This window comes from Hyposmocoma kahamanoa, unplaced genomic scaffold (genome assembly GCF_003589595.1).
Source record: "Hyposmocoma kahamanoa isolate Upper Pololo Valley unplaced genomic scaffold, ASM358959v1 66, whole genome shotgun sequence".
NCBI lineage: Eukaryota > Metazoa > Arthropoda > Insecta > Lepidoptera > Cosmopterigidae > Hyposmocoma > Hyposmocoma kahamanoa.
The window spans coordinates 6,719,602-6,736,563 of NW_020653854.1; the positions used below are offsets into that span (position 1 = coordinate 6,719,602).

At 35.2% G+C, this 16,962-nt stretch overlaps 1 protein-coding gene across 1 annotated transcript in view; it reads right to left on the reverse strand.

Moving 5' to 3' along the window:
• Window positions 1–16,581, reverse strand: part of LOC113231858 (lachesin-like) — a 45,625-nt gene extending 29,044 nt beyond the window's left edge. The window contains exons 1-2 of the mRNA XM_026466394.1: window positions 16,471–16,581; window positions 4,024–4,231 (exon numbers count right to left, since the gene is read on the reverse strand). Of these exons, the coding sequence (XP_026322179.1) occupies window positions 4,024–4,231; window positions 16,471–16,581 (319 nt within the window). The remainder of the gene's footprint in view (window positions 1–4,023; window positions 4,232–16,470) is intronic.
• Window positions 16,582–16,962: the final 381 nt, after the last annotated feature.

Below are 16,962 nucleotides of genomic sequence, written 5' to 3' on the forward strand. Positions count from 1 at the left end.
TTCATGAAAATAATTGAAAACTTTACATACTTTTTACATGTTTTTAACAGTTAAAATTCTCTGAATGTAAATAACTTTAAGTACTTAAACATTATACTACGATAAGACGATTCAGGATATGAAAAAAGAAAGAGATAGCATTATATAGTTCATATAGCTTTATTATTTTCCAATTTTTAGTAAGGAATAGACAATATTGGGAAATCATTCGTTCTTTCAATCACTTTAGCAATAATACATTACTTGGTTGACAGGTTTGTCATGGTGCTAATATGAGTAATATTATAATAAGCTTACTTTAAGCTTACATTGAAATAAGATTGTTTTTGGAAAGGTTATGGTAGGCCCCGTGATCAAGTCCTAATCATGTCTTGATGAGAAGAGGCGGCATGACCCAAGAAGTCAATGACTATTCTAAATCCATGTAGACACTGAACGAAAATATCCATTTTTCAAATTTAAACTCACTTTCATAAACTATAAACACAATTTCCCAAAAAATTACTTTTCCGTTTACTAATGACATTGAATGAATGAACGAATGAATGGTACCTATAATGGTATTGGGTTTAACGTGCGATATTCATACAGGAGAACTAGAGAAGCTTCTCGATATCTGAGTGACATTCGATACGCAGAAAATTTATTATATACATATAAGTACTCAGCCAGTACTTTGCTGACTGAGTATATACATATATGTATATAATAAGATAAAACGTGAATTAATGTGTTATCTTATTAGCGTCATATAGTATTTGCAAAGTTCTTTGACGAAGGCACAGTCAACTTTGGCCAACGTTTGAATTAAATTAAAATCACGCAGACATGTCAAAAACAAATGAAGGCACAATATGCGCGCAATTCTATTAACACAGTACAGTTGAGCGAATCCGTAAAGGTAACAAACACTCTCTGTAGTATGTATATATGTACATAAGTAATTAGTATTTTTATTTGTTATTATTGTCGAATAGAGTAGCCATTTGTTAATTATTATTAATCAATAATATCATTGTTATTGTTTTATATAAGTAAACGGAAATGCTGTATTATTTTATTGGCACAATCCTATAAAAATAACTGTACGTGAAAAATAAATTAACAAATTTCTACTTTAACATTGTAGCGGTTGCCGTTTTTTTGAGTACATGATTAAAAATGCGCATACTTGTACGATAAATCTTGAATCTGATAGACTTAATAATAACTTTCAGTAAAGAAAGAACGATAGAAATGTAATCCCCATTTAAATGTAAAACGCTTTCAACACAACTTTTTTTTTGCTTTAGTCTCGCTGCTTCATAGCTTTAGTTTCAAAGAAAGGAAATAATTTTGGCGGTCATATTAAAAGATGGCGAAAAAATGTTTACCTCGAATTACAATATAATAAAATTACAGGCACAGGGATTTGTCACCTTATGTCTCAGGGTGACGGGCCCAGTGGCATTGCCTCTCAGATCTTTGCGGTTTAAAGCTCTGAGTGGCACTGCAACTGTTATGGACAGGCGTGTAGCTTATACATATACTATATATATGTATATATATATATATATATATATATATATATATATATATATGTATATGTATAGAGGACTATAGAGGACAGAAGAAGTATGTAAATTTCAGCCCGACCTGAGCAAATTTTTTTCATTGCCACTGTAAATTTGCTACCTCGAATTTATTTTCACACATAAACGCACACACTCAACATACACATACTTGACTTCTATCGCCTTCTATAAGATTCCTTTCAGCCCCCTACTTAATAACCTAACCCTGTATCGCGGGTGCCATGGACACACACTTAGACAACCACAAATTACACCCAAACTCACGAAAGAAATAAATGTAGGTATAAATAAATATTTCTCCCGGCCTGGGAGTCGAACCCGGGACCTCTGCGTGGCAGATCAGTAGGTATTCGGCCACGGAGGCACTTACATCTATACTTCGATTTTTTAACATTACAAAGAATGAAATTCTTAATTTTTACCAGACGCCATTTCATTAATTCATTTTGTAAGCAAAACAATGTAATGAATAATGTAAAACAAAATTCCCAAAGATATTTACTGTTTCTACGTAATTATTACGTTATTTTTTACTCGAAGTATTCAGTGCCTGTATTTATTTATACAAAAACGAAATCCTTTTAACTCCAGTCAAAAGCAAGTGGTGCTTAACATTCACAAATTAGTTAAAGAAAACAATGTGGCCTAAAAACTAGTACTCCAGTAAACCGGCTATTTATAGTGTCGAAGATAGTTGAAAATGCAGGAATCTCTCGTGTGGCGCGAGATGAGTACAACAAAAGAAAAGAAGCAGCAGAGCTCCTTGTGAAGGAGTTCCTCCAGATTAGTATTGCCACCTTATCAATTTATGCCGTCAAGCAATAATGCGAGCATTACTTACTGCGTTCCGAATTTGAAAGGTAAAGGTGCTGGTGTAATTACAGGCACGTGAGACTTTCCAACTCATGTGTCAGGGTGACGGGCGCAGTGGCAGTGCCCTTTGAGCGGCACTGTTGCTGTTATGGACAGGCGTGACGCTTACCATCAGGCGCACGACTTGTTCGTCCCATCACTAAGTTATCATAAAAAAAGAAGGCTAGAGGCGATGTAAAGTTTCCACCTACTTCTCAAAGGAAACCTCACAAGTTTGGCGATTTAAATAAGATAATGTTGAAGAGGATCCGAAGGAAAGTTCGTAAGTTTTTCTTTAGTAATAATATCCGTACTCTTGATAAAGAATTGGTAGAAATCAATAGTCATGAAAATTTAGCATACGTGTCACAAAATACTACACGAAAATAAATATATAATACACGAAATTTACAAGATTCTCTCTATACATACTGAAATCAAATATGTCACGCTAGACCGAAAAAGCTTGGAAAAAGCGCATTCATAGATAGAAATGAGATTGTTCTGAGGAGACTCCATTATTTAAATGAAATAAGGAATTACAGAAACAAGGCGAGGAAAATTTATAATTCAGGTGACACCTGAGTGAATGAAGGCATGTATCAGCCGTATAAGTAAACTTTAACAGTGTTTTAGGTTTTTTGTGGTACTGTAAACTTATCATTTGTCGAGCAAATAATATGTTTAATGAATACAATGTATTTATTTTATAACAGTGCATACAAAATCTTCAGTTTGGTAACATATCCAAATAAAGTCCAAAAATAAACTCACCGCGAAAGTATGTCGACCATATACAACAATTATAAAAAAACCGACCTCAAAAGTTCGTGGAATTACATCTATTTGCCAAGTTTTATTGAAATCGGTTACCGGAAAGTCCACCAAATCGGATTCATCCCCTAGTTTGCCACCCTTAGAGGTGGAATTCCTTCAAAGTTAAATGGGACCAATACTGAGCTACCCTCTTTCCAACAAAAAAAGAATTATCAAATCAGTTCACAAATGCTGAAGTTATCGCTTAACATATACACAAAAAATACCTTTTTTTGAAGTCGGTTACAATTACGAGAAAGGAAGATAATTAAAAATTAATTTAGGGAAATGAACATCGCTTTCCAAGAACAAGAAGGGATTGAGAGTGTGAGCTTCAACTGTTGCAGCTGAAGTCAAAGAACACAAACAGTGCATCAAAAATTATATCATTTATGCTGCCGTCAAAGTTCCAGGGTACAAAAACCTACGGTTACTAAAACCTCTTACCAATCAATATACGGACATAGCAACGCCGAATACATTTAAGATGATATCAATAAAAAAAAAATCAAGACTAACAGCATACAATGGATTGACCTAGAAAAAATGTTGAGCCTGGAAACTTTAATACCCTTGACAAAATAACACACACGTGGCACGTGTATCACCATGTGGCTAGGAAAAAAGATTATGGAAATTCGCTATATCAATGTACAACAATGTACTGTCAAAAACGTCACTGTCCTATTCATCAACAAAACAATGACGGCCCATTGCGCAGCTCATGGCTTTGGATGGAACGAAATAGGCCTTATTTTTTTACATAATTTTATCTACTTACCAAAAACCTGCAGTATATGTGTCTGTGTAATCATAGGCTCCGTGTTGATCTGACACATGTAGCGCCCCCCGTCCGAAGGGCGCACATCACGAAGAGTCAGCGACCAGGTCTGAGAGTCACTCCTGGAAACACCAACTCGGTGGTTTTTTGTGATGACATGCGGACCGATTGTGAGGATGGTCTGTGTGTCCACTCGGAGCCAAGCCACCTGTCAAAATTAATATGATATATTCAACCCAACGTATTTAAATTTCTTACTTATATTGCATAGATCAGTTTTTTCTTAAAGTGGAGATCATACAATGATAAGAGAAAACTTATAGGCACTTCACTCTTATAAATTCGTTCACCTTGTTATTTAATTTTTGAAAGAGTTTGTCCAGGGAAATACTGCCACCTTAACTATTTCTGCCGCCAAGCAGTAATGTTGGTATTACTGTGTTCCGGTTTTGAAGGATAAAGGTGCTGATGTGTATGTACTACAGGTACATGGGATTTGTCAATTTATATCTCAGCGCGACTGATTTGAAGCTCTGAGTGGCACTGCAACTGTTATGGACAAGCGTGTGTAACAAGTTTACCATCAGGTGCGCGATTTATTGGTCCCGTCACTTGATATTATAAAAAAAAATCTTTAAAGAATAACGTTTAATATATAAGGTTTTTTTTGTAATTTTTAATATCAACGTCCAGTTAAAAACGCACAGACCTTACAGTGACGTTGTTGTTCTCTTGTTTCATTATTATATTGATACCATTGTCAATATTATGAATTTATATGAAAATTATAAATGTAGGCAATTAATAAACAGTCGAGCTGCAAAACCGCATTAATAAAAAATACTCGTAATTTCTATTATCTACGCGTAATATGTAACAAAACACAACACATAAAAAAAGTATTATTTATACAGCATAACCAGTGGCTGAGTGTACTGTCACCTATTTAGCAATTGTCGTATGGGATACTCAATAATAAAGTACGTAAATAAGTGTTATGTTTCATAGGTACATAGTACATAGGTAGTTGGTGATATTTGTCAAACAAATCAGGCGACTAAGGAGCTCAAAATCAAGAGGGTTCGCCGAGTCAACGGAACGCAGGGCGGAGGAAATTGCGTACTTTGCACAGTATCATGTTTTATGTCTATACGGTTATTCATATTTTGCAATTTTGCAGACTTTGGGACTCGAGAATTGCCAACTCGCTGCGGTATGAAATCTTATATGACACACCCTGATGTCCCAAGCCGAATGAAATGTTGTAAATTGTATATTAAATTCTGTACTGAGTTTAGAAAATTCGATCTGTTTTGCAGGCACGGTATTGCCGCTTAAACCGCTGTATCTACTAATTGTTTATCAAACTTTTGACAGTATTTTAATTTGTTTTCAAACAAATTTGCGAGTATCTCGGCAAGTAACAAGTTTTATTGTAAATTGTATTGTTTAGAGTATTTTTAAACGATGTTGACACTGACCGTACGAAGAGACGAGTCAGTATTAACAACAGGTGGGAGTACAGTGCCCTAAGTGTAATTGTAAATCCATTTAGACTACACTGAGATTGTATTACAATTATGATAATCTTTGTTATTCTGCTGAACTCTAGTTGCAATGGCAATTGAATCTCACTAGTGTGCCAGTGGAATGGCTTCATTCATTCAGTTTGTTTTGGTGAAATCACAAGCACATGAGACTTGTGAACTTATGTCTCAGAGTGACGGGTGCAGAGGCAGCGTCCCTCAAATTTTTGCGATTTAAAGTTCTGATTGGCAATGCAACTGTTATGGACAGGCGTGTAGCTTACCACAAGGCGCACGACTTGTCCGTCCTGTCACTTGATATTATAAAAAAAAATCAAAATTGTCTTACGAAAATTACCGTGGTAATTACTATGCATATCTTGATTCTTACCTACAATTATTTCTCTCGTGAGTTTGGGTGTAATTTGTGGTTGTCTATGTGTGTGTCCATGGCACCCGCGACACAGGGTTTCCCTAGTGCGGGGCTATGCTGATCGTGTGCGTTATTTATTTATTATTTATCTCGTTTACGAATATAAGCAATTTAATCTTCAAATGAAAAGCAATTGCTAATGGCAAATCATTAGTAGACTACACCATCGATGTGCTGTCGATTCGCTATTGAAAAGCAGAATACCAAAAAATTGCAATGGCAATTGAATAGTAGCTCGATGGTTAGCTACTGACAAGCCACTATTCTTAACTTGTAGCAGAATACCAAACGTTCGTAGCATTTTTGTACAATGTTTATGGAAAACATTCTACACGTACCACTTACGTTACACCACTTCAAATTCCTACTCAGGTATGTTTTAATTAAACTCCTAACAATTTTAGCGGAATATAGTAGCACTATTAGCTTATTGTGAAAGAGTTTATCCTGAGAAATACGGCGATATTTCCCAGGTTAAACTTTTTCACAAAAGGTGGCAACCTATCCTACTTCCATGAAACAGTATTATTAGTTATTATTACTGCGTTGCAATGTTGAAGGGCTGTTCGTGAAACTACAGGCACATGGGACTTGTTAAGTTTGTGTCTCAGAGGCAGTGCCCCTCAGGTCTGTGCGATTTATAGCTCTGAGTGGCCTTGCAATTGCAATTGTTACGGGTAGGAGTGTCGTTTACCACTAGGCGCACTGCATGTTCGTCTTGTCACTTGATATCATAAAAAATCTCAATCCCTTGAACTTTGCATGTCACATGATTCTGATTACCTAGTAATTTCCATGGTAGCGTACAGTGGCACTCTCTCATTCACCCCACATGCAGGTGCTTACGCATCAGAATTACAGTCAGTTCCAGAGTGCGATCCCTTCCTTGAAAAATAGTGGAAGGTTTCAGTGCTCATATTTTTATTTACTATATGCTTGTAAGTATTTGTTTTTGCTGATATAAAATGTATTTAAATTACATTACACAGTTTAGTAAACAAAAATTCGTATTTTTTAAAATTAATTTTTAACAAATATAAAAGGTATGCCATTGGAGTATTTCCCAAAACATATCGAATTTGTTAAACATCGCGCCACGGTAGCGGCCCGCGCAACTGTGAGGTAACAATACTTTGAATGTGAGGCCGGCCGGTGGGCCTTTCTAAATACAGCGTAAGTTTCATTTTACATTTCCTATCAAAATTTTTAATCGTTTGTATTAAGTTTAATCGCAATTTATCCTTTATACTTTCACAGACAAATATACACTTTTTTGTCGAATAGGACGAAATGGTGACTTTGATAATGGGCTTTATTGTGTTCAGGCGTATTTTAAAAATGGAATCAACTTATGTACAATACAGTAACAATTTATAAAGCAAACGTAATTTATTAGCAGTAGAGCTCCTTGTGAAAGTGTTTGCCCAGGTAAGCACTGCCGCCTTACTTACTTCTGCTGGCAAGCAGTAAATGTGAGTATTGCTGCGTTCCGGTTCGGAAGGGTTAGGGTGATTATGAAATTACAGGCGCTTGGGACTTGTCTACTTATGTCTCAGGGTAACAGGCGCAGTGGCAGTGCCCCTAAGATCTTTGCGACGTAAAGCTCTGAGTGACAATGCAACTGTTATGGATAGGCGTTTCGCTTGCCACCAGACGCATCACTTGTTTATCCCGTCACTTGGTATTATTAAAACAAAAAGAAAAATTGACTTAATCTTCCTACATTTTGGTTTTGAACTGTTACAAAAGAATATTAATAATAATAATAATAATAATAATAATAATAATAATAATAACGTTTATTCCTCCACAAAAATACGTACATATAGTTCTTAGTAATTTAAGATATATGCAATAACTTATTTTTGGGAGCTGGTGCTTGTTAAAGGCTTAACGCGTGTACTACAAGTTACCAGGCTCTCACCCTTGGAAATGACACATGACAATCTTAAGGTATTACTAAATTGATATAATATTGACTGACATATTCTAAAATAAACGACACTATATCGCAAATATTTTATAAATTCTCTTCTTTTGTTTTATTTTTAAATTTTTACGAGTATTGTACATAGGAAGCACTATAAATTTCCGAAACTGGCCACTTACATAAACAACATTTAAAAAGTAATTACAACATTTGAAAATGGAACTATTTGGCTGTAGAATACAGTATGTTTCATCTGACTGTCACTTGTTTTTACATTGTGGCGTCATTTCACAAATTGGTTGTTTACATCACCGTCAATTTACTCGTGAAAATTTTCGTAGTATGATTTTCTACCACTTTAATTGTAATTTAACAGCTCAGCGGAGCTTGGCTTGGCTTCAAACTGCTTTTGGCGATGAAGCACCATGCAAGACTATTTATAGCTGGTTTGCAGAATTCATACGCGGTCGTGTGAATCTCAGTGACGAATTTCGTGATGGTCGCCCGTCCGCTGCTGTGAACAACAAAAACATCGATGCTGTGCGCCGTACGATCAAAACAGACAGGCATGTGATATACCATGACATTCCGGTATCTTTAGGCCTAGGCATGAGTCAAATACCTACAATCAATACTACACAAACATTTGGGTGTGAAAAGTGCGTTCTCGGTGGATCCCACACAATTTGACTGAGGCTCAAAGAACGGATCGCGTCACATGGTGCAATACCATGCTTACCAGATTCAACTAAGGGATGTCAAATTTGGTGTGGGACATAGTAACAGGTGACGAAACATGGATTTATAGTTACGATCCTAAAACAAAGCAGCAATCGAGCGTCTTTCGAGATGAGCCGAAACCAACCAAAGTGGCGCGCGTGCTTCTAAAAAAAAAGTGCTTCTAAGCCGATAATTGCTTCTTTTTTTTTAAACTGGACCCGTGGCTACTATTGCTTTGGAGAATCATTGTACCGTGAATAGTGATTGGTACACGACCACTTGTTTGCCGGAAGTTATTGACAAACTCCGTAAGAATAACCGTAAACGCCGTATAATCTTGCACCACCAGTTCTCACACGGCCAGACAGAGAAATGAATTTTTGAAGGTGAACAACGTTGACCTTATGAGCCATCCGGCGTACAGTCTGCCAGGTGACTGGCGACTTTTATTTATTTTCAAAAATTAAGAATACGCGGTCAACGATTTTCATCACCTGAAGAGGCTGTCGAAGAGTATGAAAAATATGTTTCAGAGATTGTCACAGAGGAGTGGCATAAATGTTTTTAAAATCGGTTCATTCGAATGAAAAAGTGCATTTACGCTAACGGAGAATATTTTGAGAAATAATTAATTCATTTCTGACCATTTATAGTATTTTTTTCTTATTCATTCCGGAAACTTATAGTGTGCCACACGTATATGAAAATTTAATAGTTATATATGTATGCAGAAATAAAATAATTTCCCTTTGTTTCATTATAATTTTTGCATATTTTATTTAATATTGTTGCTATTGCACGCTGTGAGGTTTTTTAAAAGTAGAGTACGTAGTTTATAAGTTTAAATGTTTAACTTTAATATATGTTTTCTATGTATAAAATGTTTTCTATGTGCAATATCTTAAATAAATAAATAAAAGTAACAATTCAAAAAAATGCTATTACAATTATCGAAAATCGATTGCGCTGTATACAGAATTCAGCACGTTTAATAACGTTCCTGCGTTTAGCTAGTTAGCATTGCACTGCATTGATAAATAATGTTTGCAATTACCTCGTCATGGCCTCAATAAATAAACACGGCATTTAATTCGCTCCATAACAAGAAATTCATGAGCAAACCAGGGATTTACGAAGCTTTGAACTGCTAGGGAATGCTCTCTACCTCAGTGTTTGTTCAACTCAGTCTTTGAGCCCTGTAAAGGCTCTCACCACCTACAATGTACACACGGACCATTTGCTACGAGATAGGGTGTACCCACGTATATGGTATTAGTAAATCCCATATATTTGGCGCGCACGGGACGTAACCTAATGACATTCGTAAACGGGAATAACAAAATCAGGCAAGTGATGCCGTTGGTGCGGGAAACGGTTTTTTTAACCTTCCCTTACTTCCCGCTTTACCTTCGCATACTGCGCATGGGTAGGCTTCATCATGTAACAAAAATAATTATTATTAATTAATATTATTCCTATTAATATAATATAATTAATATAATTATTATATATAATTATTTTTATTCCGTTATCCATGCGCTACCCGCACCCGCGTACACACGCATACGCAGTTTAGGTCAATAATTTAAAATGAATTAATTACTCTATTTTTTTTATCTTTTAGAGGATTGTTATCCGTGAGGAGAGGCCGGGTATTTAAGTATATAAGATCATTGCCTGATATCCTATAGTACAAGCATATTATAAAGAAAGTGTGGAATACATTTTAATACATCCTTAAAATTTTGTACATGTACAATAGAATAGAATAATAGAATAATAAGCTTTATTGCACACAAAATAAAAACAGTAACAATGCAAAATATGATCAAAGACACAATCGGCGGCTAGACAGCATTGTTATGTCTGCAGAGAAAGTAATTATAATATTATTAGTATTATATTACTATTATAACGTAGTAGTGAATCTGAATCTGAATATTTTAATCACTCTGAAATATAATCTAGTTTTTAAAACTGTACGTGGTTGTGGTTTGTTTGATACATAAATCACTAAGTACTTAATAATAATAATACACAAGATATATTACATGAGGTTTGTTAAAAAAAAACGGATTTTTGAAAATGCGTCCGAATCGTGTACCATTTGAATTAGTAATAGAAAAACGAGCCACATGACGTCGTTTTCGTCTGAAAATGTAGGCACAGCGGCTGCAAGCCATTACACAAACTTAGTTCCAGGGAGCATACGAGCAATGGAAAAAACGATAGGACCCATGCATGACATGTCAGGGGAAGTACTTTGAAGGAAATAAATATTCATAAAATTATATCTATTATTATTATTATATGACATAAGTAAATTATATAAAAAATAATCTTTTTTGAACAAACGTCGTGTTTATATAGAATTTTCAAAAATCTTAGTTTCTTGAAACTTCAAAGTTTTTTAGTTGTTGCTAAGTTGCAACGTGACTGCTTGCATTGTATATTGGCAATAAATAAATACTGTAAAATTGATCGGTAACTATAATAAATACTTTTTGATTAGCTTATACTAGGAGGCTAACGAATCCTCTCCAGATTTACTTCACATAATTATATATTTATAACCATCTGTAATCACTACCTTTATTTATTGGGCGTGAAACATGTTACAAAATCTGTTTTACTTATATTACAAAGTACTAAATTATGCTGAGCCTTTTCCGCATTTAGCATTAGTAGAAACATAATGGACGAAAACAAAGCGGCACAATTTCCACAAAGGGTAAACGGTGTAACTTTACCTACATAATTGCTCTTTTCAAGGACAAATGTAACACTGTGTGAGGCGGCTTATATTAGGGTTTGTAACCATTTGGCGGTAACACTAACTCTCTTGAAACGTATTATTTCAAAGTATTTGTAAGTTATCGCGTATTATATAGTCGCGTATTTGATGGACAGTGTCACCAACTTATTGCTGAGTGATGTCGCTAGTGTCTATGGAGTGTAGGCAGTAACCATATCTGCCTTTTTTGCCATATCACAGAACAGAAAGTGGACGTAGACAACTGTAGTTATGTTGAATATGTAGTACTAAATTTGTAATGCCTCGGCTACGAAAATATGGCCACGCTTGAAGCGTCAATTTTAAAGCGTCAAAATACACTCAGGGAGTTTGGTAATTTGCTTACAGCGCCTTCGGTGGTGGAAGGTAGTTAAGTACAACTCTTATACGAATTAAATATATAATATTGTTTAATATTTTTGGTGGAATATACTTTAAATATGTATTAATAACTATTTGCTCTCAGTAGTAACCAAACAACAAATAAAACCAAAATAATTTGTTTCAACAGCGGAGCGACAGTTTCGTGCACACTATGGAACTCCCTCGTATAATTTGCTTTGGTCGTCCGCAAAAAAGTCGCGTAGCGCTCGTGCAAGTTCGCTCTATTTCCTTTTATAAATAATATCATATTTGCAATTGACGCTCGACGTTGACGCTTGTAGCAATAAGCGAATTCTCTAGGAGCGTCGCGGCTTGAGGCCCTCGCTAATGAATTAAGTATGTCATTGAAATCAATTCTATTATTATTATTTTTTTTTTTTAATAATAACGCTTTCAATCAACATAGCCCCGCACTAGGGAAACCCTGTGTCGCGGGTGCCATGGACACACACATAGACAACCACAAATTACACCCAAACTCACGAGAGAAATAAATGTAGGCCATACAAGTATTTCTCCCGGCCCGGGAATCGAACCTGGGACCTCTGCGTGGCAGTCCGGCATGGTAACCGTTCGGCCACGGAGGCAGTTATAAAACGCTACAAGCTCTAAAATTGGTTAGAGGCAGCTACAGTAAGAAAAAAAGTGATGAAATAATAAAAATGTTGTTCAAGGTGATAAATGTAACTTGTTTCTTTGTAAAACCATCAAACACAATAATTATAGCAACAAATTTATTGATTCAACTAAAATTCCGCAAATAAGATTGGAGAATTATTAAGCGTAATGTACCAGTAGGTATTTTGGCAAAACCATCTTTTATGTTCATGAAATTCCATAACCATCAGTTATGGAATTTCAAGTTTAAATTATATTAAGCGTACATCGATTTCTTAGGTTTTCGCAATTGTTACACATAGGAAATGAAAGCACGTTTTTATAACTACATAAATATCTCTCAGTCATGACCATGGGATCTGTAAAAGTCCCGTTGGTTTATTAGAAAAAGAAAACAAATATAGGCGATTTAGATCGGAAAAAATAGTTTAAAAACAATAGTAAGCAAGTTTAAATTATATAAAGGTGTAGTAAAACTCGTAGCGTGCTAAGCGTGCCTTCCGTTTAATCTGTGTCTACCTTTAAAAGGACCTCTACGTAACTGAATGGAAACGCATTACGCCAGGAAATGAGTTATTGGAACTATTAACGTAACTAATGGAGTTGGACACGGTGAGTCTCGCAGGTGTAATAATGTAGAACTACTTTCTGATACTGGACCTACATTGTTATTTTTGCGTAATTACTAACTCTCTCTTCTTAGTTCTTTTTTGTCATTTATTCTGTACATTCATGTGTTTTTATTAATCAAAGAATTTCCGTTTACACTACTTACTGAATTAGTGAGTAATTACTTTTATGTCTTCTTGCTTTCTTGGCCGCGCGTAATTTATCTTTGAAAGGTTTTTTCTTCAGACAATTTAAGTCACGAAGCTTGTTCAACATTTTGTTATTAAGACGAACTAAACGAAGAAATATTTTTTCAGGATTTATCTATTTTATTTACATGGTCTTAGATAAACCTCGTTCGAGATAAGATGAAGCATAGTGGAACGAACCATTTGATTGTTAATTAAATATACTCCTTATCCTATAATAAAGTTCCCACCTCCAGTACATAACCTATCTGTTTATACGGTGATCTATGTTTACAATAATTTATTATTTATCATAATAACCCCTTCCCGGGCTTTTAGTTTACAGCGTCAAATTCACCTCGGTGAAAGAACACATCCTGGTGAAACCTGCACGTGGAAGAAGATTCGCCACACTCGGAAACCGTGTGAAGTCTCTAACCTGCATTCGGCCAACATGGCGGACTATAGCCTAGACCCTCGGCTGAGAGGAGACCCGTGCCCAGCAGTGGAACGTATAAATGGGTTGATGTTGAATAACCCCTTAACGTAGTTTTGAAAAAATACGTTGTGTTTGATTTTGATTTGGACAGTATTCATACCAAGTTTCAAATGCAGAGAATACAATTTTGTCATAGTATAGGTAAATTAAATATCTTGTTATCGTTATTTTTACAAAAAAAATTAAAATTTAATAAAAATTACAAAAAAACCTTATATATTAAACGTTATTCTTTAAATAATTTTTTTTATAATATCAAGAGACGGGACGAACAAGTCGTGCGCCTGCCGGTTAAGCTACACGCATGTCCTTAACAGTTGCAGTGCCAGTCAGAGCCCCAAATCGCAAAGATTTGAGGGCACTGCCACTGCGCCCGTCAACCTGAGACATAAGTTGACAAGTCCCATAAATAATAGGATAACTGACTCAGAATTACAAAGTAAATACCTATTTATCCAAGAATTTATATATATCACACTTAATCGACCCAAATATAAATAACAGCTGACATTTTCCCGCAATTTCAAAGGGGCGGTCCCACAGTAAAAACTGTTCCTACTAACGGGTAGAATCACTCCATAACAATTTCACGGAACTTTAGGGCTCACCCTTGTCTGCAGTCTTTCGTTATCTCGCCTTCCTTGAACTCTGAAGTCAATAATATTTGTTACACGTTGCACTTTACAGTAAATAGAGAATCACACAACTCATACGAGTTGCTAGTATTGCCTATCTTATGCCATACTGGCAAGTGTCGTCCATTTGTTTTACAGATGTGAAGACCTTTCGTTATGGAAATTAGTATTTGACCTACACGTTGTGTAGTTTTTACGGGTTTTGTATTAGTTTTATTAAAAACGCGAGCTATTTGCACCTGTGCCCTCGCCATACAATGTTTTTGACAATATGAAATATATTATGTAGCTATATAATGCTAAAATTACAGAGTTCAATAGTAAATTGTCGTCCTTTATCAAAATATATATAGGCTATACTCCTTAGTAGAGACAGGGCCATGAAATTTCTTTTGAAACTGCTTTGCTAAAATTGCTCTGTACGTGACAGATCCCATGGGCGTGATTCCGATTTTCTTCGACCGCAAGTCTGATGGGCAATATACGAAACCTCTATCACTGTTAAAGGTTGACAAGTAGTATTGAGACCCTCGCCATATTGCGGAATTAAAAGAAAAAGTAGAATTTTATAAAAAAGGTGTAAAACTTTGCATTTAACACGAGATATTCAGCTGCACGCGCGTCACGAGCGCAACTAAAGTTCGAGTATAAGATGGATTTTAAATGAAATGGAACAATCAGCTTCTCAATTCGAGAGCGAGATAATAAAGGAATATTGTTAAATAAAATTTTACTCCCGTGTCATTGTAGTTTTTTTAATTCATATTCGTATACTGGACATAAAAACAAAGGAATTTAAAGTATTAAATCAAGCAGCAATTGTTATGATATTTCATCATGCAACTATGATCCTTAATTAAATTTGGTCGTTTTCAATTTTCCAGATTTTAAATGTATTAGACCTTAAAAGTATTAGGCCGCGTACTTGAAATATAAGAAACTTTACAATGTTCATATTCGTTGTGAAAAAGTAGTTTTTTTTTATAATAAATATAAATCGCACTCGTGCTGTAATAAGGCCATATCTGCGAAACGACACACCCTTGTCTGCCTGTCTTTTCGATTGCGTTGTACGTTACAGTTCTTTTAATGGAGCGATTGTGAAAATAAAAAATATTTTTAAATGAAACAGGGACACAAAATTACAACAAATTTTGTACACTATTGTCTTATACAATTCAACAAAATATGTAACTAAGTGCATTTATGTTAAAGCTCCTGTTTTGAAACATTCACTATCGAATTTGTCTACAGAACGTGACATCAATTTTCGCAATTTTAAAGTAGCTCTCATTGCATAGAAAATAAGTAACGTTGAAAAAGAATGTGGTTCAGCGCAAGTGCTTGTCTGTTTTGGAATTGGTTCTTTTGGTTTTCAATAACCTGCGATTGCCAGATTAGTGCAATTTCTAGTAGATTAGTAGTTCCTCAATAACTATTTTATCGTACCTTTGGTAATAAAGCCACGTCTGCAGAATGACAATTATTCAGGAGAGAGGTAAGAAGATTATACGAAATTAGTCCATGTTTTTTTATGCATATAGGAGAGCTATAAAATTTCACATATACATGGTTTTAGTCATTTAGTTCGCATTATTTTCATGACTTTCGTGTGATGAAAGCACTTTTGACGTATGATCACACGTGGCCTTAAATACGTAATTCGTAAGTCGTAAGTAAAGTGCTAAATTATTATAGTCCTTATGACTCTGAAAATACAGTAATTATATTATGTATTGATTTTTTTAAATAGAATTTCACATTGTATTTCCACCGTGTTATTCATATATTTTTTGTGAAATAACTCCACTAGTTTGTTAGAATTATTAATACAAAGATCGAACACAAAGAAAAATTCCTTCGACCTGGGACCATGCTCTACCGTGGCGTCGCTCTGCCGACTGAGCTCCAGATTGAATCAGCAGATAGACGAAATTCTTCCGTGTCTATTGTAGATCCTAGTATTATGTTTTTTCGGCTTTCAATGCCGTAAGTGACACCTTGTGAGAGATTTATGAATCTTCTCACTCCTGTTGGGCGGAAGGAATTTTTATTCGTGTACATGACAGTAACAATATTTCATAGAAATAATTAAGTGATGTTATATATACCTTGTAGTTGTGCAAGTTTTCAACGGTACAGAGAAGGGCGGCGTCTCTCCCTACCACAACTGTCACGTTTGATCCCTCGACGGCAAACCGCGGTTCATCTGAAATATTCATTATGGCGTTAATACGAAACAAGTCAGTTTTCCCTCAAATTTCTAAAGCAGTTTGAACGAAGTCGAAATAACTGCACGCCATCGCATCGCAATGACATTACAACGACCGACTGCTAGTACAGTTCGCGTGTAGCGCGAAGTAGGAATTAAGCTCGTGTGTATTACATCCCTAGATAGCACAACAACATTAACTCACAAGTACCCGTTATTTTAAAAATAAAACAAACAAGGTACTCAACTTTACAACTAACTTTTACTAAAGTCCAGATTGCAACTCAGTTACAAAACACTAGTAAAAATGTTAATTATTTTAAAGATTTACACTATACTTTTGAAACTGTAGCACTATAGTAGCAGTATATATATTGTTACCTTACCTATT